The sequence below is a fragment of the Anomaloglossus baeobatrachus genome, chromosome 8 (assembly GCF_048569485.1).
Source record: "Anomaloglossus baeobatrachus isolate aAnoBae1 chromosome 8, aAnoBae1.hap1, whole genome shotgun sequence".
Lineage (NCBI taxonomy): Eukaryota > Metazoa > Chordata > Amphibia > Anura > Aromobatidae > Anomaloglossus > Anomaloglossus baeobatrachus.
The window spans coordinates 49,970,225-49,997,288 of NC_134360.1; the positions used below are offsets into that span (position 1 = coordinate 49,970,225).

General features: G+C 45.2%; 1 protein-coding gene across 1 annotated transcript in view; it reads right to left on the reverse strand.

Annotated features, from left to right (window-relative positions):
- Nucleotides 1-27,064, reverse strand: part of GRM7 (glutamate metabotropic receptor 7) — a 519,969-nt gene that overhangs the window by 175,651 nt on the left and 317,254 nt on the right. The window contains exons 6-7 of the mRNA XM_075321597.1: nucleotides 25,894-26,094; nucleotides 17,444-17,583 (exon numbers count right to left, since the gene is read on the reverse strand). Coding sequence (XP_075177712.1) covers nucleotides 17,444-17,583; nucleotides 25,894-26,094 — 341 coding nt within the window. The remainder of the gene's footprint in view (nucleotides 1-17,443; nucleotides 17,584-25,893; nucleotides 26,095-27,064) is intronic.

Consider the following 27,064-nt stretch of genomic DNA (forward strand, 5'->3'; position numbering starts at 1 on the left):
GGAACGGATGGGATGAGCTCTTGATCAACCTCACTAAACACTAGAGAAGACACAAGGAGGACATACGGGGAAAATGCATGAACTACTTATCCACAGATGACTCAGGTAGGAGTTCAGCAAAGTTTCAGCACCGATATCCCAGAGGAGTACAAGCCACCTGCTTGCAACCAGAGCTTGAAGTAACTGAATAATATCAGTAGCACCAGTCTAAGTAAGGAAGGGGTAGTTAATAACCAAGATAATGCTGATGATCAACAGCTGGGTGGAAGGTGATCTCCGCTGGGTCCTAAAGGGGGAGAGATGAATCCAGCAGGAAAGCTACTTATACCAATGAATACTGACAGCAGGAACAATGGAAAGTCAGGGAACAATCTGCGCAGCCAAATTCTTTGACCTTCTATGGCCAGAAACCACATAACTGCAGCCCCCTCATCTCTAGTGCAGCTGCACTAATGAGATGTCAACCCATAAAGTCCATCAAGCAGCGTCCAATGTGTACTGTGCCCATCACTGCAATGTTGGGGTGCAGCTACAGCTTCATGGTGCTTTGGGGAATGGCATGGATTCCCCTTTGCTCTAGGTACACCTCTGCTGGAGAACGGAAAACCATAAGGCGGATATTTAGTAAATCAGTGGCAAAATCTGCATATTTTATATTCAGGTTTGAATGCAGATTTGCCGCTGATTTCACTCGATGCAAAATGTAAAATCAGAGTTGAAAATCCGCAGCAGAAATGAAGAGGCAAAACCTGAAAGCCAATGTTCCCTGGGATTTTTGGGAAAATCTAATTTGTTTTGTTGCTACTGAAATCTGCTGCAGATGTGTGAGCATTGTCTCTGAAAAAGCATCACATTCACATCATTGCAGATTTTGCAGGTGGATTTGTGCACAGAAAATCCTCAGTGGATTATAGCATGGGGCAGAGCATTAATAAACCTCGTCTGCGGCTGCAGAATTCCTCCAAACAGAGCTTGATCCGCGGAACTGATTTTAGAATCTACAACGTGTCAATATTTACAGATGTGGCTGCCGGGTGTCGCAGTGGACGTCATCGCTTCTGGGCACAGGAGTCAAATCCTCGGTGGATTCTCCCACAAATGTTACAAATGAGGATTTTGCATCAGTTTTTTTTTTTAGTTTTTTTTTATTTTTGACTTGGCAGGAGACTCCATTGTGTTTCCAAGTCGATAATGTCGCGCCCGGGGCAGCCGGGCTGCTCGGGTCCGGACGGTCCGTGGCTCGAGGGGTTCCGGATCCGGGGGCACCATCGACCAGTTTTAAATAAAAGGAAAAATAAAAAAATAAAAATAGTCTGATTACACCACTCACTGTGTGTGGCCAGGGATGGTAGGGCTGCGGCTGCCGGTCCTCTCTGGGGATGGGGGCAGCGTGGATGGTGAGGCCCTCCACGAGTAGGGCTATTCCCCAGGGGTAGGGAGGGGTTAACGTGGAGGTGCAGGGAAATATCTCAGTCCTAAAGGGGGAGAGATGAATCCAGCAGGAAAGCTACCTATACCAATGAATACTGACAGCAGGAACAATGGAAAGTCAGGGAACAATCTGCGCAGCCAAATTCTTTGACCTTCTATGGCCAGAAACCACATAACTGCAGCCCCCTCATCTCTAGTGCAGCTGCACTAATGAGATGTCAACCCATAAAGTCCATCAAGCAGCGTCCAATGTGTACTGTGCCCATCACTGCAATGTTGGGGTGCAGCTACAGCTTCATGGTGCTTTGAGGAATGGCATGGATTCCCCATTGCTCTAGGTAGACCTCTGCTGGAGAATGGAAAACAATAAGGTGGATATGTAGTAAATCAGCGGCAAAATCTGCATATTTTATATTCAGGTTTGAATGCAGATTTGCCGCTGATTTCACACGATGCAAAATGTAAAATCAGAATTGAAAATCCGCAGCAGAAATTTACATGAAGAGGCAAAACCAGAGGGCAGTTTGGTTGCTTTACTTACAGCTGGGTTCACACCATGGAGACGTGCTGGATCCAAGGTGCGCCTGAGTTCTGGGTCCCTGTGTCAGCCAACCTGGTGCCACTCTCCCACCGATGCACTCGTGTGTGTATGTGGGTCCTCCCTGGCGTGGAGCACTTGGAGGTCCTCCTGGTGTCTGGGTCCTGCGTAGACAGCTTGGACTGTTTAAGGGAATGTGTCCCGGTCCTCCCTTTGCTGGACATTAGAAGTGGCAGATGAGTCCTCCCGCCTGGCAGAGTTAACAGATGGCTTGAAGTCCCGGTCTGTTCTGGGATCTGCACCCCGTGCATGCAAAGTACTGTGAGCCCTGGATGTCCACTCCACAGGATTCCACTGTCCCTGGAGCTTGCTCTCTCACTCTCCAGCTACTTTCCTCCTCTGAGTGGCTGATCTTTCTCCTCAGGTCCTGGCGGTGTCTTTACTACTCCTCCGCCGGCTTTCTTACTCCTCACTTGTCTTTACAGTTTCCTTCCTCTTTCTCTGTGTCTCAAGATTCCTTTGTCTGTCTTGACACCTTTGCTGTCAACTCTCTCCTTCTTACTACTGCTCACTTCAACAACCACCACACTACTCATGCCTTCACCAACTTCCCTCCAGGCTACTCGTTCCTCCCCCAGGTCTGGTTCCTTTTTCCCCAGTTGGCTGCCTGTTAGCTCACAGTGCCCAGCCCTGTCACCTGGTTCTAAGGGGGGTCTCCCGCGGGGGGTCTCCCACCCTTGTTTTGAAGTGTAAGTGTCCTGGTGTGCCGGTGTATGTACTGACTGGCACAGTTATGTAGGACCCGAGCATTTACAGTGATGTTACCTTGTTTTGTGACACCTGGTTACCGCAGGGGCGTCACAATAAATTTGGGGGTTCATGGTTTTTGGGTCAGTCAAGGTTAGTAGATGGTACCCTAAAGGGTCTAAACCCTTCCTTTATATATCGGGGATGCTGCACCACCGTGGCCGCCATTGCTATTTCTGCTTGGGTTGTCATCCACATGATACATCTTTTTACAGGTCTTCTGACAACTCTTTTGAAAACACTGATGGACATAAAGGTTGTCAGCCAGCTTCACCCCCAGAATCCGATTTCTCCCTTTATTATTAGATCTATAAAGTTGGTCCGGAGAGCGCGGAGATGGCGGCTCTCGCCATAATACCAGCTCAGCACTTTCCGCGGCTTCTCTTATGGAAGGCCTCTGATTAGACCTGACAAACAGTCCCCAGTGCTGTGATAATGAAGTTTCCGCCACTTTCCTGACTGTGCAGCTTCTCACAAACAAAGCCGGAGACGTCCCCTCCAGATCCACGGGGAGAGCGTGCCCTGCGCGGCGGGGGAGGCAGACGATCCGCTCCCGGAGTCTGATGAGCCTTGTAATGGCCGCAGAGACTTGTACGATTTGCTTTCATTATTCTACGCCCCACAACATCCATTACTCGGCGGGTGTCTGCCGCAGCCTAGGAGAACGCGAAGGTGGAGGAAAAACCGCCACGGAAACAGATCAGAAGGAAAAACATGATATATGAAGTGGGGACTGCTGACGCCTTGGGCTGTGTGCACACGCTGCGTTTTTTTAGTGTAGAATTGCCAAACCTAAAGGATTTCCTGACGCAGCAAAGTGAAATGAGAATCCTGAAGTCTCCTGCACGCGCTGCGTATTCTCTCTGCACGCGCTGAGTATTCTCTCTGCATGCGCTGAGTATTCTCTCTGCATGCAGTGAGTATTTTCTCTGCACGCGCTGAGTATTCTCTCTGCACGCGCTGCGTATTCTCTCTGCACGCGCTGCGTATTCTCTCTGCACGCGCTGCGTATTCTCTCTGCATGCGCTGAGTATTCTCTCTGCATGCAGTGAGTATTTTCTCTGCACGCAGTGAGCATGTTCTCTGCACACGCCGAGTGTTTTCTCTGCACGCGCTGAGTGTTTTCTCTGCACTCGCTGAGTAATTTCTCTCTGCACGTAGAGTGTTTTCTCTGGAAACGCTATGCATTTTCTCTGGTTTTTCTCTGCACACGCTGAATATTTTCTCTGCACGCGCTGAGTATTCTCTCTGCACGCGCTGAGTATTCTCTCTGCACGCGCTGAGTATTCTCTCTGCACGCGCTGAGTATTCTCTCTGCACGCGCTGAGTATTCTCTCTGCACGCGCTGAGTATTCTCTCTGCACGCGCTGAGTATTCTCTTTGCACGCGCTGAGTATTCTCTCTGCACGCGCTGAGTATTCTCTCTGCACGCGCTGAGTATTCTCTCTGCACGCGCTGAGTATTCTCTCTGCACGCGCTGAGTATTCTCTCTGCACGCGCTGAGTATTCTCTCTGCACGCGCTGAGTATTCTCTCTGCACGCGCTGAGTATTCTCTCTGCACGCGCTGAGTATTCTCTCTGCACGCGCTGAGTATTCTCTCTGCACGCGCTGAGTATTCTCTCTGCACGCACTGAGTATTCTCTCTGCACGCACTGAGTATTCTCTTTGCACGCACTGAGTATTCTCTCTGCACGCACTGAGTATTCTCTCTGCACGCACTGAGTATTCTCTTTGCACGCACTAAGTATTCTCTCTGCACGCACTGAGTATTCTCTCTGCACGCACTGAGTATTCTCTCTGCACGCGCTGAGTATTCTCTTTGCACGCACTAAGTATTCTCTCTGCACGCACTAAGTATTCTCTCTGCACGCACTGAGTATTCTCTCTGCACGCACTAAGTATTCTCTCTGCACGCACTGAGTATTCTCTCTGCACGCACTAAGTATTCTCTCTGCACGCACTGAGTATTCTCTCTGCACGCACTGAGTATTCTCTCTGCACGCACTAAGTATTCTCTCTGCACGCACTGAGTATTCTCTCTGCACGCACTGAGTATTCTCTCTGCACGCACTGAGTATTCTCTCTGCACGCACTAAGTATTCTCTCTGCACGCACGGAGTATTCTCTTTGTACATGCTGAGTATTTTCTCTACACACACTGTTCATTTTTTCTGTTTTTCTCTGCACACGCTGATAGTCTCTCTGCACGCGCTGAGTGTTTTCTCTGCAAACGCTATGCATTTTCTCTGTTTTTCTCTGCACATGCCGAGTATTCTCTCTGCACCCGCTGCATATTCTCTCTGCACACGCTGAGTGTTTTCTCCTGCACAGGGTACGGTTCCACTTGCAATTTTCACGGATAAATGCTATCCGATAAAACATAGTATTGCACTCGCACCAGTGTTAATCAATCAGGCAGTGTCCATCTGCTATTTTTTCCTCATCTCAAATCGTGCTGAGGATCAAATAGCAGCATGCTGCGTATGGCTGCGTGAAGTGCACCAGACTCGCTAATGCAAGTCTATGGGTGTGAGAAAAATATCGCGCGGCATTACATATTCTTGTCATACAGATGCTAGGTGAGGAAAAAAAGGCACACTCGCATGACATATGCACGACTATATGCATGACATTCGTCCCACTTTTTGGGATGAGCATCGGAGTGAATATTTGTATGCAAGTGGAACCGTACCCACATGCTAAGTATTTTCTCTGCACGCGCTTCGTCGATTCGTATTGAATTGATGATGCTCTGCAACTTTGTAATTCACTTTTTTTCTCTATCTCGTTCCGTTTTTGAGATAAAAATGCTAACTCCGTTGTTTTCCACCAGGTGGCGCTATAGGTGGTTTCATTGCATAGCGCATGGCTACTTTACTATACCTAGACACCACTTCTATGCCTATAGCTGCTGCCGTTCTCACGGTAGTGGCGGTGACAGGATATGGGTGGACACACTGCATAGCAAACACAGCTCTGTTATATATAAAACATCTCTGGTATATATGGTAAACCCATCTCTGATACAGATGGCAAACTCAGCCCTGCTACATATAGCAAACACCTCTACTATATATAGGAAACTCGCCTCTGTTATATACGACAAACCCAGCTCTGCTAAATATGGCAAACTCACCTCCGCTATATGAGGCAAACCCAGCCCTGCTGTATATGGCGAACTTAAGTTTGTTACATATGGCAAACTTCACCCTCTTACATATGGCAAACCCATCTCCGCTATATGTGGCAAACCCATCTCTACTATATATGGCAAACTCACCTCTGCTACATATAGAAAACTTGCCTCTGTTACATATGGCAAACCCAGTCTGCTAAGCATGGCAAACTCACCTCTGCTATATATGGCAAACCCACCTCTGCTATTTATAGCAAACCCAACACTGCTATATATGGCAAACCCACCTCTGCTTTATATAGCAAACCCACCTCTGCTCTATATAATGCAAACCCAGCTCTGCTACATATAGAAAAATCAAAGATGCTATATATGGCAAACACAACTCTGACACAGATGGCAAACCCAGCCCTTCTATATATAGCAAACACCTCTACTACATATGGCAACCACACCTCTGCTACATATAGCAAAATTGCCTCTGTTACATATGGCAAACCCAGCTCTAATAAATATAGCAAGTCTATCTCTTCTATATATATTGCAAACCCAGCTCTGTTACATATATCCAATCCATTCTGCTGTACATGACAAAACCTGCTTTGCTACATATAGCAAACTCACCACTGCTATATAGAGCAAACCCAGCTCTGCTACTGCAACTGCAGAGGGGCCCATTTCCACCTTATAAGCAGGTGTAATTGTGTATATCCATGAGCTATTGTTCTCAGGGGTCCTCTTCTTTCTGTATCCACCAGTTCTCTGCTATGTATAGCAAACTCAGCTCTGCTACACATGGCAAACACAGCTCTGCTGCATCAGACAAGTTCTGCTCCATCGTGCCCATCATTGCAGCCGTCTCCCCTCTGCTATGTCGGATCCTCTCCTCTCTCCGCAGCGCTGGCTCTGCTCACTCTCTCATGTAACGATTTCCCATTAATTGCCCGGGTCATAAATTTGCCCCTGTCCCTGCGCCTCTTGATAAGGAATTTAATATTGAATGAGGTTTTCTCAGCCACAAGTGCGATGTTTCATCTTCTCCTCCGCAAATCAGAGCGGCCGGAGATTTATCGCCCAGCAGGAGTTTTCAGGAAATCGATGGAGGGCGTCTCCGGCGATAAATCTGGTGCAGTTTTTTGTGTACGGTGAATGTAGGCGGTGAATGCGGAACACATGCGGGCGCGGTGCAGAGGCGCCTAAGGTTACCAGTGTGTGGTGCATTCATGCATATTTAGGTTCGGACTATATGGCGACATTTCCTACGGGAGTCACAAATGTCTCTGAATGAGTTGGGTTCTCTCCCGCACCCAGCACAAGGCTTCAAACGGGATTATACTACCATAAATGACTTATATCACAACTTCACAGGAGAGGTGCGGAGTGTATGATCCCTGCAGAGACCCCAGAGAATGTGGAGCAGCCGTGAGCATGTGCAAACCTCTGAACCCGAGTGTTTGCACATGCTCACTACTGCTCCATCCCCACAGTGGATATCGGGGTCTTGTTTAAGCACTTTTTTTTTCCGGCTCTTCACTACTTTACTGTTTTGATGCTGTTTTAATTCACCTTGTTACATTTTAAACCACCCCCCATTCACAAAAGTCAAATAAATTGCCAAAAGTATTCACAGAAATGTGGAATTAATAGCGATATATAAATGAATAAAATGTGGTTCAAGGCGGGTATGCTGCCTGCAAACTGCGCCAGAGTTCTCCAAAACCGATGATAAAATGTATGATCACCGGGGGTCCTGATCCTGAGACCCCACAAATCATAAGAATGAGGCATTCAAATCCACAGTATCAATAGAACAGTAGTGAGCATGTGCAACCACTGCAATATTCAATGTGAGGGCTGCACATGCTCACTACAGCTCCATTCACACAGGGGATTTAAGATCCCAGTTCTTATCATTTGGGAGGATGGATCTCATTGAAAGCATGGGGGCTGCGCATGCTCACTTCAGCTCCATTCACAAAGGGGATTTAGGAGCTCAGTCCTTATGATTTGGGAGGAGGGGTCTCATTAAAGGCATAAGGTCTGCACATGCTCACTTCAGCTCCATTGGCACATGGGATTTAGGAGCACAGTCCTTATGATTTGGGAGGAGGGGTCTCATTAAAGGCATAAGGTCTGTACATGCTCATTTAAGCTCCATTCACACAGGCGATTTAGGAGCCCTTAAGATTTGGGGGGAAAGAGTCTCATTAAAGTCATAGCGGCTGCACATGCTCACTTCAGCTCCATTCAAATAGGGGATTTATGAGCTCAGTCCTGATTTGGGGGAGGGGGTCTCATTAAAGGCATAGGGCCTGCACATGCACAATTTAGCTCTATTCACAGGGGATTTGGGAGCCCTTATGATTTGGGGAGAGGGGGTCTCATTAAAGGCCTGGGGGCTGCACATGCTCACTTCAGCTCCATTCACATAGAGGATTTAGGAGCTCAGTCCTTATGATTTGGTAGGAAGAGGGTCTCATGAAAAGTATAGCGGCTACACATGCTCACTTCAACTCCATTCACACGGGGGATTTAGGAGCCCAGTTCTTCTGATTTGGGAGGAGGGATCTCATTAAAGACATGGGGGCTGCACATGCTCACTTCAACTCCATTTACACAGGGGATTTAGGAGCCCAGTTCTTCTGATTTGGGAGGAGGGGTCTCAATAAAGGCATGGGGGCTGCACATGCTCACTTCAACTCCATTTACACCAGGGATTTAGGAACCAAGTCCTTATGATTTGGGAGGAGGGGCCTCATTGAAGGCATGGGGCCTGCACATGCTCAATTCAGCTCCATTCACAGGGGATTTGTGGAGAGGGGGTCTCATTAAAGACATGGGGGCTGCACATTCTCACTTCAGCTCCATTCACACATGGGATTTAGGAGCCCAGTCCTTATGATTTGCGGGGACGGGGTCTTATGGGGGCTGCACATGCTCACTTCTGGTCCACTCACACAGAGGATTTAGGAGTCCTTATGATTTGGGAGCAGGGGGTCTCATTATCTAGATTCTCAGTGATCATACATTTATCATTTATACTGTGAAATTCTGGTGGGATCGGAAGTGTCCATGTAGTGCCTTGTCAGGACCTTCTTCCCTAATCACAATATTGTCGTATTATTGTGCTTGTGTCTTCATATGGCTAAATAGTGACAGAATGCAGAGCCAACTTACCCCTAGAGTTGGCTCAAACAATGACAAATGGCCACTATACTGAAGAGCTAACACTCTAGCGGAAAAGTGAATGAGGCCTCGCTGAATGACTGTACAGCAGCAGGCAATAAAAGCGCCATAATCGCATCACACCCGTCTGTGTACAGGGCTGCGGTGCCTGCGCTCGGTGATTTCTATGCCTGAGGAAGCACAAGGAAAGCTGTGCCCGGCCCCTGGCACCGAGTGTGATGGCAGAGAACATTTGCCTTGTTTATGTGGGGATTACACAGCAGGATTTATGGGGTGTTACACTGGCTTAATGCACATGTTTGTAAAGCCATATTGATAATTATACATGCCATAAATCTTGCGGGCAGCTCTGCAGAAGGCGCAGGGTGATATATGGCTGTCTGCGAGAACAGAGGCAGAGGCTGCAGACAGATTAACCCTCTCCCTGATCACTGCCGTGTGACTGACAGCCCCAGACCAGCAGCTCCCAGCCAATTACCGGCTGAATGTATGGACACCTGCAGTCCTATGTAACACCACAGATTACAGTGATACCTCTCTGAGTGCTGATAATGTAGTAGATGTCACCTGCAGTCCTATGTAACACCACAGATAACAGTGATACTTCTCTGAGTGCTGATAATGTAGTAGATGTCACCTGCAGTCCTATGTAACACCACAGATAACAGTGATACCTCTCTGAGTGCTGATAATGTAGTAGATGTCACCTGCAGTCCTACGTAACACCACAGATAACAGTGATACCTCTCTGAGTATAGATAATGTAGTAAATGTCACCTGCAGTCCTATGTAATGCCACAATAACACAGTGATAACGCTAACTACAGAGTAGATGTCACCTGCAGTCCTATGTAACACCATATATAGCACAGTGATAACTCTCTGAATACAGATAATGTAGTAGATATCACCTGCAGCCCTATGTAACACCACATATAACACAAGGATAACGCTGTAATTACAGATAATGCTGTAAATGTCACCTGTAGTCCTATGTAAAACCACAGGAAACAGTGATAATGCTCTGAGCAAAGATAATGTAGTAAATGTCACCTGCAGTCCTATGTAACCACAGATAACACGGTGATATCTCTCTGAGTACAGATAATGTAGTAAATGTCACCTGCAGTCCTATGTAACACCACAAATAACACAGTGATAACTCCCTGAGTATAAATAATGTAGTAGATGTTACCTGCAGTCCTATGTAAAACACAGTGATTCCTCTCTGAGTATAGATAATGTAGTAGAGGTCACCTGCAGTCCTATGTAACACCACAGATAATACAGTGATACCTCTCTGAGTACAGATAATGTAGTAGATGTCACCTGCAGTCCTATGTAAAACACAGTGATTCCTCTCTGAGTATAGATAATGTAGTAGAGGTCACCTGCAGTCCTATGTAACACCACAGATAATACAGTGATACCTCTCTGAGTACAGATAATGTAGTAGATGTCACCTGCAGTCCTATGTAACACTACAGATAACACAGTGATAACTCTCTGAATACAGATAATGTAGTAGATATCACCTGCAGTCCTATGCAATGCCCCAATAACACAGTGATAATGCTAACTACAGAGTAGATGTCACCTGCAGTCCTATGTAACACCAGATTTAACACAGTGATAACTCTCTGAATACAGATAATGTAGTAGATATCACCTGCAGTCCTATGTAACACCACATATAACAGTGATAACGCTAACTACAGAGTAGATGTCACCTGCAGTCCTATATAACACCACAGACAACACATGGATAATGCTGTGATTACAGATAATGCTGTAAATGTCACCTGCAGTCCTATGTAAAAACACAGGAAACAGTGATAATGCTCTGAGTAAAGATAATGTAGTAAATGTCACATGCAGTCCTATGTAACACCAGAGATAACACAGTGATAACCCTCTTGAGTACAGATAATGTAGTAGATGTCAGCTGCAGTCCTATGTAACACCACAGATAACACAGTGATACCTCTCTGAGTACAGATAATGTAGCAGATGTTACCTGCAGTCCTATGTAACACCACAGACAACACATGGATACCTCTCTGAGTACAGATAATGTAGCAGATGTTACCTGCAGTCCTATGTAACACCACAGACAACACATGGATAACTCACTGAGTATAGATAATGTAGTAGATGTCAGCTGCAGTCCTATGTAACACCACAAATAACATAGTGATAACTCCCTGAGTATAAATAATGTAGCAGATGTCACCTGCAGTCCTATGTAACACCACAGATAACATAGTGATAACTCCCTGAGTATAAATAATGTAGCAGATGTCACCTGCAGTCCTATGTAACACCACAGATAACACATGGATAACTCTCTGAGTACAGATAATATAGTAGATGTCACCTGCAGTCCTATGTAAGTCGCATACATGATGCTGATTGGCTGCTGTCACTGGATGAGGGAGGAGTCTGGGGATGAAGGCGACATTTTGGGCAGTAGTATAATGCTGGCAGTCTATAAGGACAGGACTATGGAGATACTAGTGATATAGGATTATATTCAGGGCACTTCTTCCGTCCTCACCAGCAGAACAGCTCTAATCTCCTGTGTAAATTAACAAGAAGTTACTTGATAAATGAAGAAAGCGGGTGTCAGCTGGATGCCCCCCTCCTCCGCCTCTGGCTTTGAGGAATAAATCTGGTATTTCATGCCTTCATCTATCTATCACGTAACAGGAAACTTGCGAGAAACAAATAATGTACAAGGTTCTTTGCTTTGATCAGCAGAAGCCGAAAGATACAATATCTCTCTGACAGATGCAGAAAAAGTGTCTTCTGACACCAGAGAGAAATCTCATTATCGCCATGTGCCCTGCATGAGAACGAGGCCAAGCCGCGCCATCATAATTATGGTAAAACCTTGAATTAATACAGAGCAAACTGCAGACAGCTGACGGGCCGGCGGCTCCTGAGCGAGGGCGCGCACCTGCCCCATCCCCCCATGGAGCGCTAAATGGTTTGGGCCAACTTGATACAATGTGGACACATTTAAAGGCAAATTGTATCTGAATATATATTACAGGGGCCATATGTCACCCCCAAATTCTCCCCCCTCTGCTCTAATACTAATTCTCTAATAGCTCCAGGGTTCATCTGCACCAGCAACATCCAAATAAGTGACAATAAGTGTTGGCGACTGCAATATCGATGATTTAGTAGATGTTCCTGTTTTTGTTGGTAGTCTACATAGCCTCAGTGGTGGTAATAATTGTCTGATGATACTGGTAGTCGTTTATGCTATTGATCATTGAGGTGTTGGGTGTATTATTGGTAGTAGTGGTGCTGTTTATGATCATATTGGGGGCATTTTTAGCAGTGAGGTGTTGGGTATGATTTTGGTAGTAGTGGTGCAGTTTATGATCATATTGGGGGGATGTTTAGTACTGAGGTGTTGGGTGTGATATTGGTGGTAGTGGTGATGTTTATGATCATATTGGGGGATTTTTTGTACTGAGGTGTTGGGTGTGATATTGGTGGTAGTGGTGCTGTTTATGATCATATTGGGGGATTTTATGTACTGAGGTGTTGGGTGTGATATTGGTAGAAGTGGTGCCGTTCATGATCATATCAGGGGCATTTTTAGTACTGAGGTGTTGGGTGTGATATTGGTAGTAGTTATGCTGTTTATGATCATAGGGGGAGGATATTTAGTACTAAGTTGTTGAGTGTGATATTGGTAGTAGTGGTACTGTTTATGATTATATTGGGGGGATTTTTCATACTGAGGTATTGGGTGTGATATTGGTAGTAGTGGTGCTGTTCATAATCATATTAGGGGATTTTTAGTACTTAAGTGTTGGGTGTGATATTGGTAGTAGTGGTGCTATTTATGATAATATTGGGGGACTTTTAGTACTGAAGTGTTGGGTGTGATATTGGTAGTAGTAGTGCTGTTTATGATCATAGGGGGCGGATTTTTAGTCCTGAGGTGTTGGGTGTGATATTGGTAGTAGTAGTGCTGTTTATGATCATAGGGGGCGGATTTTTAGTCCTGAGGTGTTGGGTGTGATATTGGTAGTAGTAGTGCTGTTTATGATCATAGGGGGAGGATTTTTAGTACTGAGGGGTGTTGGGTGTGATATTGGTAGTAGTGGTGCTATTTATGATCATATTGGGGGATTTTTAGTACTGAGGTCTTTGTATTGATGGTTGAAATGTTGGAAATGTTGGTATTGATTATGGTGTTGGTGGTCTGGATCATGTCGATTTGGGTAATTTTAGTGGTGGAATTAAGGTGGTAGTATTGATGTTGGTTCTGTCATTTATGGTTTGATCATGGTTATTGATGACAGTATTGATCATGGTTATGCGGATGTTGGTATTAATTGTGGTTATGTTAGGGATGATTTTGGTATTGTCTGTGGTTATGTTGGCAGTGGTGTTGATAGTTGTGTTTTTGTTGGTATCGATCAAGGTTATGTTGGTGGTGCTGTTAATAGTGCAGTTATTGATGTTGGAACTTAGAATGTGTTTAGTGTGGTTAATAATGATGATTTTTGTCTCAGATTTATTGTTGTAGTGATGTTGATGACGCTAGTTGTTAGAATGAATTCTGATGGACTTGGTTGCTTTCATCATGATGTCGCTGGTGTTGATTGGATGTATGTCGGTAGTCTGGAGCATGATGTTGTTGGTATTCATTAGGCGTATGTTGGTGGCATTGATCATGATTTCAATGGTACTAATTGGAAGTTTGTTTGTGGTCTTGATCATAATATTGATTGTATTGATTGGTCTATTTTGGTGGTCTTGAGCATCATGTTGGTGTTGATTGGACGTATGTTGATGATTGTGATCATGATGTTGATGGTATTAATTGGACTTATGTTGGTGGTCTTGATCATGATGTTACTTGTAATGATTGGATTTACGTTGGTAGTTTTGATCAGGATGTTGATGGTATTAATTTGACGTACAGTGCTGGCCAAAAGTATTGGCACCCCTGCAATTCTGTCAGATAATACTCAGTTTCTTCTTGAAAATGATTGCAATCACAAATTCTTTGGTATTATCTTCATTTATTTTGCTTGCAATGAAAAAACACAAAAGAGAAATAAAAATCAAATCATTGATCATTTCACACAAAACTCCAAAAATGGGCCAGACAAAAGTATTGGCACCCTTAGCCTAATACTTAGTTGCACAACCTTTAGCCAAAATAACTGCGAACAACCGCTTCCGGTAACCATCAATGAGTTTCTTACAATGCTCTGCTGGAATTTTAGACCATTCTTCTTTGGCAAACTGCTCCAGGTCCCTGAGATTTGAAGGGGCCTTCTCCAAACTGCCATTGTGAGATCTCTCCACAGGTGTTCTATGGGGTTCAGGTCTGGACTCATTGCTGGCCACTTTAGTAGTCTCCAGTGCTTTCTATCAAACCATTTTCTAGTGCTTTTTGAAGTGTGTTTTGGGTCATTGTCCTGCTGGATGACCCATGACCTCTGAGGGAGACCCAGCTTTCTCACACTGGGCCCTACATTATGCTGCAAAATTTGTTGGTAGTCTTCAGACTTCATAATGCCATGCACACGGTCAAGCAGTCCAGTGCAAGAGGCAGCAAAGCAACCCCAAAACATCAGGGAACCTCCGCCATGTTTGACTGTAGGGACCGTGTTCTTTTCTTTGAATGCCTCTTTTTTTTTCCTGTAAACTCTATGTTGATGGCTTTTCCCAAAAAGCTCTACTTTTCTCTCATCTGACCAGAGAACATTCTTCCAAAACGTTTTAAGCTTTCTCAGGTAAGTTTTGGCAAACTCCAGCCTGGCTTTTTTATGTCTCGGGGTAAGAAGTGGGGTCTTCCTGGGTATCCTACCATACAGTCCCTTTTCATTCAGACGCTGATGGATAGTACGGGATGACACTGCTGTACCCTCGGACTGCAGGGCAGCTTGAACTTGTTTGGATGTTAGTCGAGGTTCTTTATCCACCATCCGCACAATCTTCCGTTGAAATCTCTCGTCAATTTTTCTTTTCCTTCCACATCTAGGGAGGTTAGCCACAGTGCCATGGGCTTTACACTTCTTGATGACACTGCGCACCGTAGACACAGGAACTTTCAGGTCTTTGGAGATGGACTTGTAGCCTTGAGATTGCTCATGCTTCCTCACAATTTGGATTCTCAAGTCCTCAGACAGTTCTTTGTTCTTCTTTCTTTTCTCCATGCTCAATGTGGTACACACAAGGACACAGGACAGAGGTTGAGTCAACTTTAATCCATGTCATCTGGCTGCAAGTGTGATTTAGTTATTGCCAACACCTGTTAGGTGCCACAGGTAAGTTACAGGTGCTGCTAATTACACAAATTAGAGAAGCATCACATGATTTTTCAAACAGTGCCAATACTTTTGTCCACCCCCGTTTTTATGTTTGGTGTGGAATTATATCCAATTTGGCTTTATGACAAATTTTGTTGTTTTTTTTTCATTGAAGACAAATTAAATAAAAATAATAATACCCAAGAATTTGTGATTACAATCATTTTTAGGAAGAAATTGAGTATTTTCTGACAGAATTGCAGGGGTGCCAATACTTTTGGCCAGCACTGTATGTTGGAAGTCTTGATCATAATGTTGTTGGTGTTGATTGGACTTATGTTGATCATCTGAATCATGATGTTGGTGGTGTTAATTGAACATATATTGGTGACCTTGATCATAAATTCAATAATATCAATTCAACGTATGATGGTGGTCTTGATCATGATGTTGATGGTATCGATTGGATGTATGTTAGTGGTCTTGATCATGATGATGTTGGGGTTGATTGGACATATGTTGGTAGTCTTGATCATAATTATGATGCTAATGTTTGGATATATTTTGATGGTCTTAATCATGATGTTGATGGTATTAATTGGACTGCTTTTTATCATTTTAATCATAATGTTTGTGATATAGATTGGACATATGTTGGTGGCCTTGATCATGATGATGTTGGTATTGATTGGATGTATGTTGGTCATCTTGCTCATAATGTTGATTGGACATACTGTATGTTGGTAGTCTTGATCACGATGTTGGTGCTGATTGGACATATGTTGGTGGCCTTGATCATGATGATGTTGGTATTGATTGGATGTATGTTGGTCATCTTGCTCATAATGTTGATTGGACATACTGTATGTTGGTAGTCTTGATCATGATGTTGGTGCTGATTGGACATATGTTGGTGGTCTTGATCATGATGTTGTTGGTATTGATTGGATGTATGTTGGTCATCTTGATCATGATATTGATTGGGCATATGATGATGGTGGTGTTGACCATGATATTGTTGGCATTGATTGTATGCATGTGGTTGGTCTTGATCATGGTGTTGGTGTGGTTGGTGGGGAGGGCTGTTCAGCTGATACGTTGTTGAACTGAGAGGTGCTAAGTTTTTTTCTCTTTTTTTCCTGGGGACTCGCTAGACCCATACAGATAGGATACAAATGTTCTCTTCAGTGACCCCCTTTATCAAAACCTGAGGCAGTTGTACAAGTTGCTTCAGCAGTCCCATCTGTTATGGGGTATAACCACCAATTTCCTATTATTACAAATGACACAAATGTTTCAATAAACTTCACAACATCCTGAGTTGATTATAATGGGCGATGGTAGCCAGGGGGCGATATTTATGTCAGAGCCGCATTGTGTCCCGTAAATTACAAGGTATTATCTGGCTGAGGTTCTAGGCTGTGACTGCGGGTCATGGATAATACGTTTCTGGTGAATGTCGCTGTCAGTCTTGCGCGATCAAGGGAAATATAAACCGCAAACTCGCAGCTTTAAGAGCTGGAAAATTCAATTTTGCTCCCCCAGCACTGAGGTGGCTGCTCAGACTTGTGAAATTGTGTTTAATAAAAGCTTTGATGACTAAGGGAACAGCGTCAGCTCCCACATAGCACCTAGGGGCTCTTCACCATGTTCTGCCTGACTCATAACCATGCAGATACACGTGTTACAAGAATACAATCCCTGACCTTCTCTTCTCTATACAGGCATGCACAATTATTAAACACCGTAAGAAATTACTGACTGATAACTAAAGGCGATGCCGGATACCAATCATGGCCGATACAGTTGTCACCCAGCTTGCCACATATTCGAAATAGCATAGAAACCTCAAATTCTGGCCCAGCTTGTTACCGTATGTCAGTCACATTGTAGGTCTGGGATTGTATTCATGAACAAGAAGGATCAGAATGAACCGAAATGCTAAAAACAATAGATGTGCAAATAAAATCCTATGGATGTGGCCTATAAAATTAATAAGCCGCATCTGAACATAGCCCAATAAGAGGGTACGTTGCAGTACATAATGGGCAACTCACATTCAGCTGCAACTCGTCCGTCCACTGACCGATCAGCCGATATCCGGGTGCGGTGTGATTTCCCATCTGGAACTGGAAGATGTCATATCGGCCCAAAGCATCACCATTCTTGTTGAACATAACTGGGGTCCCAGCACTTCCTGCAAGGGAAGGAGGTAAAGGTCAAACACAGAAAATTATACCCTGGGGAGAAATTGTTTATGGATTTCGGAGCAGATTTTATTCCAAACTCTACAAGAGAAACTGCTCCAAATTTAACCACTGATTAAATTAAAATAACCACTCCTATCAAAGTTTTTATCTTCTTAATATATTGCAATTATCATATTATATAGCACTGTGTACTTACACTTGATCATTTTGGATTTCTACCCAGTTAATTCTTCTCTTGTCTCTGCTCTATGTAGAAACACTAAGGCCGGCTTTGCCCACTACAACATCGCAGGTGCGATGTCGGTGGGGTCAAATCGAAAGTGACCCACATCCGGCGTCACTTGTGATGTCGTAGTGTGTAAAACCTTTTTGATATGATTAACGAGCGCAAAAGCATCGTTATCGTATCATCGGTGTAGTCTCCGACATTTCCATAATGCCGGTGCCGCGACAGGTGCGATGTTGTTCCTCGCTCCTGCGGCAGCACACATCGCTGTGTGTAAAGCCGCAGGAGCGAGGAACATCACCTTACCTGCGTCCCGGCTGCTATGAGAAGGAAGGAGGTGGGCGGGATGTTTACATCCTGCTCATCTCCGCCCCTCCGTTGCTATTGGCCGCCTGCCGTGTTACGTCGCTGTGACGCCGCACGACCCGCTCCCTTAGGAAGGAGGCGGTTCGCCGGCCAGAGCGACGTCGCAGGACAGGTGAGAGCATGTGAAGCTGCCATAGCGATAATGTTCGCTACGGCAGCTATCACAAGATATCGCACGGGGGCGGGGACTATCTCACTCGACATCGCAGCATCGGCTTGTGATGTCGCAGCGTGCAAAGTACCCCTAAGTCTCTTTTCCCTTTATGATTCATCCCACTCTTCAACTCCTGACTCAGCTGCTCCCTCATCTCCCCCCGTCATTTAGTTTTGCAGTGAAGATTTATTCAGGGAAGAGACTTCTTCTTTCTATATAGAGCTTCAAAGTATTCAGCTAGTCAGTAGAGATAAGCGGACCTGTGGAAGTTCGGGTTCTGCTGGTCCAGCTGAACTTTTTTTAAAGTCCGGTATGGACCCAGACTTGACCTGAACATCATTTCAAGTCATTAATTGAAGTGTGGGCTGGGTTTTTTTTCCAGTTTTTGGGGGTGCATACTACATCTGAACATGCTGTTACCCCCACTGCGAGCCGTTCAAACACTGCAAGTGTCTCGCACTGGGCAGAGCATTGTGCATACTTCTGCACAGTGAAGCTCGTGCAAGTGGTTTGCATTTGTAAAGCATCCAAACTCAGAACCCGAACTTTGTTTTTTTGGAAAAGTTTGAGTTTGAAATGAACACCGAACTTTAGGCTCGCGCATCTCTACTAGTCTGTTTTTAATTACGTGATGTCATGGACTTAATGGAAAAGAGAAGAATTAACTGGGTAGAAAAGCAAAATGAGCAACTGTAAGTGCTATATAAGATGACTGCTTTATATTAAGAGGATACAAATTTTGAACGTCACATTTACAGAGGCCATGTAAAAGAACTTAACCCCCCATTTTATTTTTTTAAGCACTTGTTGCTTTTTTAACCTTCAGAAATTTCCATGTCAACCCTTAAATGTTTAGCAAAATGTACCAAATCTATGACACAAAGTGCGAGCCACTGTCACAAACTTGGGGTGGCTTGTGACTGCCTGGCAATGCCTCGCACTTCAGCATCAGGAGGTAAGAGGCGCTTTGACGACTGCCTTCCAGATATTGGCAGATCTCCTACATGTCTGGCAGGTCTTGTATGAGAATATCCTGCCCATTGACGCTGTACCACATTGTAGTCTGTCTTTAAAGAACCCTTTAAGATATTAGACAGTAACAGTTTAGCTTACATCAGCTTGTTTTTCTGTAATTTTCCCAAACACCTGGAGTCCTAGCTCTTTTATCAATGTTTAGTGAGAAAGTACATGTTTATAGTATTACCCAGTAGCACATAGCTCTTTTATCAATGTTTAGTGAGAAAGTGTATGTTTATTGTATGGTAAAACATCTAGTACCAGGAGCCTTTGGCATGTCTCATTCGGTGACGTATTTGTCCGATATAGATTGACATCTAAACAGTTGGCCACTCAGAAGAGGGATACTATATTGGACAAATAGAACCTGACAGAGTTTGTGTAACACTTGGTTACACAAGCATTTGTTTTCAAAAGAGATATAAACTGGTAAAGATGTCAGCAAAGTCAAAAGCCTGTTAACCTGTGGACTAAAAGGGAAGTGAAGCCAGTGTGGATCCCAGGAATTTCTATGTCTTCACTGTTTTGCCTCTCACAGCTAATGTTTCCGAGTAATAGTGCTAGAAAACATAAGCGCTGATAGGGTTTTACCAGATAAGTAACAGGTTAGTATATAGATTAATACACTCACCAAATGTGGTTGTGAAGGGTCACAACCACCATAGATAGCATAGGATAATGGCGGCTGCCGCGGCCCCACGTGCAGAAGTCTTCAGTGTAGGAGGAGAAAAAGGGGTTAAACCCGCGCAATCCGCCAAAAAAGATGTAGAGATGTTGATAGATTAATCACTCTTTTATTCCATAGGTCTACGCGTTTCGAGGTGTAGAGACCTCTTCCTCAGGACCAGAAAATCAACATCCTGAATGTTGTTTTTCTGGTCCTGAGGAAGAGGTCTCTACACCTCGAAACGCTTAGAACTATGGAATAAAAGAGTGATTAATCTATCAACATCTCTACATCTTATTTGGCGGATTGCGAGGGTTTAACCCCTTTTTCTCCTCCTACACTGAAGACCGCTGGTGTTTCCGGACAGATGATGTGTGGCTCCTGGTGAAGTATTTGCTATGTAGTGTGCAATATAAGTACTTTACCTTTGTGATTTATATTATGCAAAAGTATACGCAATATCACGCTATTTCCTAATATCTGTAATCATTGAATCATTATAATAAAATTAATAGCCTTCTTTAAAGCCATATCCGACCCCTTTAAATACTTAGCAAAACATACCTTTTCGATCCCAACGAGCAGGTGAAAAGCACAGGAAATGTGCCTTTAAGATTATAACTGACCCATGGGGTGACTAGATGCCAAAAATTTGCACATGGGTCCCAAAAATAAAATTGAGGCCCCTTCTGGTGGAAGACTTTCTGTTTAGCTACACTTATGTCATTCCATGGTCTGCGGCTAATTCGCAGGAGAGGGTTTCGCTGCATGTCGGATGCACCCATAGAAATACATTGATTTGTACAATTTGTATCAATGTTACTAGGGTCTTGTGAGACTATCCATAATGCACAATATCCCTTAGTAAAATGGTGAGAAAAGTGGCACTAGCAGTGGCCACATCATCATGCAGCAGGAAACACTGTGATTGTTACAATGTATCATTGTTTATAAACAATGGGCAGCGAGCTCTAATGGAAATTCTATTTGGGCTCCAAAAAAACCTAACATTATCTCTGTAGGGATACAAAAGACCTCAAATCAGGTCACCATTTCCGTGTATGGGTCCTATGAGCCGCACATTAATGCCCCATATATTAGAGCCCCCCCATTGATGCCACTTGGCTCCTGCTCGATTAGTCCCCAGTATGAGCCGGGCACCCTGCAGTGCCGGAGTCTCTGAAGCTCACGAGTCTTATTATTTCTTTTTCTTTTTTTTTTTCAGCCACCCAATGATTTCTTTAATAATTTTCTCCATTTCCTGAAAACTCTAATTGAGCTCATTTTGGTAATTTGGCTGTTATTGTGCGCTGGAGGCAGACAGGCCTATTCTGGCTAAAACACGGACAAGGTTTCATGTTCCGCTGCTAATGCCCTGTGTCATAGAAAAATGCCGCGCTAATTATTCAGCAATTTACTTGCAGATTTAGACATTTTTCTTACTCTTCATCGCTCATATGAAAAGATCCAGCAGAGGAGTAAAATTAATTTATGCTTAGGAGAAGAAAAAAAAAAAAAATCAGAAGCGGGATTTAGTTTTGTCTCTTGCATAGAAGAGAAGAATCTGTTTCATGTTCGCTTTGATAACATGTTGTAGGCTGTAATCATTAGGCACAGTAGAAAATCTCACATTAGTCATAATGGTGGAGGAAGGAACAGGGAGCGAGCGCTGGAACGTCACAGCTACAATGTATTCCTCGCCCGAAAGTAACTTCACGTATGTGCGATACCGAGCACACATATCAGGCTACTTTCACACTTGCGTTGAACGGCATCCGTTGCATTGCGTTGTGTGACGGATGCAACGGATGCATTGCATATAGTGGCACAACGGATGCTACGGATCGTACAAACTAACGCAATCCGTTATAGTTTTTTTTTTCTTCACTTTACACATCTGGGCATGCGCAGTTGTGTAAAGACTGTTGCGTTAACGGAATCGGTCAACTGACAAATTCTTACGGAATCTGCCACAATAGGCGTCCATTATAAAAACAACGGACGCCAAACGGATTCCTGCAGGTTGCGTTTTTTTGACACTCCGCCAAGTGCAGAAAAACGCTACATGCAGCGTTCCATCCGCCCGGCGGATGCAACGCAGCGTCGCTTGATGGATGCAACGCAAGGCCATCCGTTGCTAATAGAAGTCTATGAGGAATAAAACGGTTTCCTGCAACGGTTACCGTAATTCCTCAAGGCGGCGGATAGCAACGGAAGCCGTCCAACGCAAGTGTGAAAGTAGCCTCACATGGAAGAGGGTCCATTTAAAAAAAAAAAAAAAAAAAAAGTATATGAGCCCCTCATTCTCCAGGAGCTGCACATTAGCACCCTATATTATATCACTATCCTGCAGAAAGTCACCTACGGTAATCTTTTATACATTAGCCCTAGCAGGAATTTTCGGCCTTTTCGGAGTAAAGGGGGCTTTACACGCTACGACATCGCTAATGTGAAGTCGTTGGGGTCACGGAATTGGTGACGCACATCCAGCCGCTGTAGCGATGTTGTTGCGTGTGACACCTATGAGCGATTTTGCATCGTCGCAAAAACGTGCAAAATCGCTCATCGGTGACATGGGGGTCCCTTCTCAAATATCGTTGCTGTAGCAGTAACGATGTAGTTTGTCGTTCCTGCGGCAGCAGCACACATCGCTCCGTGTGACACCGCAGGAACGAGGAAGCTCCCCTTACCTGCCTCCCGGTCGCTATGCGGAAGAAAGGAGGTGGGCGGGATGTTACGTCCCGCTCAACTCCGCCCCTCCGCTTCTATTGGGCGGCGGTTCAGTGACGCAGCTGTGACGTCACTGTGACGCTGAACGAACCGCCCCCTTAGAAAGGAGGCGGATCGCCGGTCACAGCGACGTCGCCGGGCGGCTAAGTAGTGTGACGGGTCTGGGCGATGTTGTGCGGCTCGGGCAGCGATTTGCCTGTGTCGCACAACAGATGGGGGCGGGTACCCACGCTAGCGATATCGGTACCGATATCGCAGCGTGTGAAGCGGCCTTTAGGCTTAAATATAAGACCTCCCCCGAAAATAAGCCCTAGTCGTGGTTCAATAATGAAGTGTCCATACAGCTAAAAAAAAGTTAAAGAATTCTGTAGGACACTTCATTATAGAAAGCAGACACCCCCAAAATAGAGAAGAGGAGAGAAGACCCCGCAATCATACTTATCAGATCCCGAACGGGAGGACCTGCACTGGAAGGATCGAGGACCTGTGGTGGAACGTACACACACACACACACACACACAGATACCGTACTGCTCCGGAGACCTGGGATGTGGTGGAACGTGAGGATCTGTGGTGGAATGCATTGATGTATTGCAGGTCCTCACACTGCACTGTGTCCTAGATCCCACTGCCTTCCGGAAGCAATACGGTATTACCAGATGTGTGTGTGTGTGTATGAGCTATCTGATGTGGGTGAGTGCTGGCCGGAAGCAGGGGAGGACCGCAGTGGAGCACACCTGCTGGGAGCACTCGCCGAGGATCGCAGGAGGACCTGGGAGCGACGCTGATGTCTGGGGTCTGGTAAGTATGACTCTCCTGGGTGAAGGGGGGAGTTCTGCCTTTTTGGGGGGGAAAACTTAGTTCCCCCGAAAATAAGCCCTAGCGCATTTTTCAAAGCAAAAAATAATATAACAGATTGTCTTTTTTTAGGGAAACAGTAAAAGTAATTCATTTTTTTTTATTATTCTTTTTTTTTTCTTATCACATGGAGTATTAAAAAGACTGAGAAATGTTGCAATTTTGTCACTGACCACTGGGGCTGTCCTAGATTTTAGCTTCCTGTCTTTTCAGGAAATCCACACATATATTGGGTAAACTCAAACCTTATCCTTTGCACTGAAGCATCTAGCGAGCGAGTGCAAAGATCATTGTGAAGGGAGGGGGAGGAGGTGAGCTGTGACATCACCTCTTATGATCGAAGGATCCTTTGTAGTGATGAGCGAACTGCTCGGGCGCTCAGTAAGTGTAAAGAGGATTTTGATGCTTGGTACTCGTTTACAGAGTATAATGAAAATCAATGGGGAACTTGAGCATTTTTCTGGAAAAATGCTCAAGTTCCCCATTGACTTCCATTATATTTTGTAAATAAATATCGAGCATCCGGGTATCAACATCATCGTTACAATTTCTGAGCACCGAGAAGTTTGCTCATCACTAATCCTGTGTTATCAGCTTTATAAAGAGATGTTACATGTTGTTATCCTGCCTCTGATAATAATGAGACTCCTGAAAGGTCAGGATGTGTAAATCTGAAACAGCCCCTGAGAAAAATTGCAAAAATTCTTTTTTTTTGTCATATAGAATGTGATACAAAAAAAGATACAAAAATAAAAACTTGGAAACATTTTAAAAAATACATATAACATAAAACCTGATAAAACTTTAGCTCAGTGTCTTAAACAGGTTTTCCCCTCTAAGTAGCACAAGACATCATATTATGATTGGTGGGAGACTAATTTTTGGGTTACCCCTAGATTCTATTCTAAGACATTCACTGCATAACCAGGGGCAGGGTAAAAAGCAGTCCAGGGGGTGCAACACTATACTGCACCCCCCTCATTCTCAGGATCAGTGGAGGTCCCACAGGTCATATCCCACTGATCATAACGTGATAGCTATAGGGGACCATGACGGATCTCCATGTTATTGGTAGACCAGTGTTCCCAGATCCCTTGCACCAGAAGGGCTGTTTGGTCCTATAACTTAGAGTGCCAGCACTTTCCCATAACAGGTGACAGACAGTCCTGCGATGTGCGGCAATAGAAGGTCATAGTATTTGGCTGCGCAAAATGATCCCTGACTTTCTATTGTTCCTGTTCAGTGTACTGGTAGCTCATCTGCTGGGTTTTCATCCTTTTCCCTTTAAGACCATGGGGAGCTCATCTTACCTTCAGCTGCTAATCATCTGTATTTCCGTTTGAGTTTAAATACTCCCATCTTCCCTGGACTGGTGCTGGTGATATTATTCAGTTCCTTCACAAGCTCTGGTTGCAAGCAGGTGGCTTGTACTCCTCTGTAGTGATGTTGCTGATACTTTGGTGAACTTCTACCTGAGTCATCTTATGAGAAGTAGTTCAAGCTTTCCCCCTGTGTGTCCTCCTTGTGTCTTCTCTAGTGGTTAGTGGGGTTGATGAAGAGCTCATCCCACCTGTTCCCTATTTAGGGTTCAGCACTAGGGATACCTAGAAACATGGATGTTTGTTACTGTACCTCTCCCAGAGTCATCCTGGAGATAAGTTGTTCATGTGCTTTCCCCTGTGTGTGTTCCCTGTGTCTTCTTCAGAACTTAGGGGGGGTTGACTAAGTGCTCATCCCATCCGTTCCCTACCTAGGGCCCAATTCTAGGGTCAGCCAGGGCCAGGTATCCTGCTCGGTACATAGGTGAGGAACCTATCTAGGGTGGTGAGAGACCCCAAGGACCAACAGTAGGTTCAGTCAGGGGTCACCATGTTCCCCTTCTCTAGACACAAGGTTTCCCTTCCCTTTCGGGTCGTACTTCCCCGTACCTAGCGGACACTTCCCCCAATGTTCTAACAGAATGATCTACTTTGTACTCCTCTTGTACTGATCTTGAGTTCAGTTGTGTCTTCTCTGTTCACATCCAAAGCTGAAAGCATCATAGAGAGTGCGAGCAGGGCTGAACCATCCTGAGCCTGAGTGACTGTGACCAAATGACAGCTCTATAGCTAATAAATATGGCTGCTGTCACTAAGGAAAAAGGAGAACCTGGACTGGTCGGAGTAGTGGACAGTGATGGACCAAGAAGGTCTCAATCATGGATTTTGGAGGGGATATAGACAATTTCCATTTTTTTTATCATCACAAAGATACTAGAAATGGAAATGAAAAGCGCTCACCATTAAAGCTGACATTGCGGATGTATTTCAGAAGTTTCTTCCCCACCGGAGGGTCCACCGCCGGACAAAGACCAGAGGAACCAGGACACAGATCTTTAATCATGTTGTGCAGGGCGTGAGCCATGGCGTACACCGCATCCACCACGAATTGGACTCTACCATCCTGCTCGTAGACGGTGTCCTGCCCGATCCGTTCCTGACCTGTGGGAAATGTGCACAATCGTGATGACCCAAAGTGGACAAATCATGGAAAGCAAAACCTTCAATTCTAAGACAAAGAAGAGTCATACACTGGAGATACAGAAATTCCTGGGGTAGAGAAAGGACAAATCAGTATGAGGGGCCCTCAGTGTCATCTATATGGGGTCCGTCGTCTGGAAACCTGCAAATGTTACAAGGACTGACAGCACAAAATGACTGTTTAAGCCTCGCACTGGCTCAGAGGGTGGGAAGGTGCACTGGTGTTCAGAGGGTGGGAGTGTGCACTGTGCTCCGAGGGTGGGTAGATTTACTGTGCTCAGAGAGTGGGACGGTGCACTGGCGTTCAGAGGGTGGGACGGTGCACTGTGCTCAGAGGGTGGGACAGTGCACTGGCGTTCAGAGGGTGGGAGTGTACACTGTGCTCAGACGGTGGGAGAGTGCACTGGTGTTCAGAGGGTGGGAGTGTGCACTGTGCTCCGAGGGTGGGAAGATTTACTGTGCTCAGAGAGTGGGACGGTGCACTGGCGTTCAGAGGGTGGGACGGTGCACTGTGCTCAGAGGGTGGGAAAGTGCACTGGCGTTCAGAGGGTGGGAGTGTGCACTGTGCTCAGACGGTGGGAGTGTGCACTGTGCTCAGACGGTGGGAGTGTGCACTGTGCTCAGACGGTGGGAGTGTGCACTGTGCTCAGAGGGTGGGGAGGTGCACTGGCGCTCCGAGGGTGGGGAGGTGCACTGGCGCTGAGAGGGTGAGGAGGTGCACTGGCGCTCCGAGGGTGGGGAGGTGCACTGGCGCTCCGAGGGTGGGGAGGTGCACTGGCGCTCCGAGGGTGGGGAGGTGCACTGGCGCTCATAGGGTGGGAAGGTGCACTGGCGCTCAGCGGGTGGGAAGGTGCACTGGCGCTCAGCGGGTGGGAAGGTGCACTGCGCTCAGAACCCCTTTGGTGCAGCCGATCAATTAAGTGCACCTTCC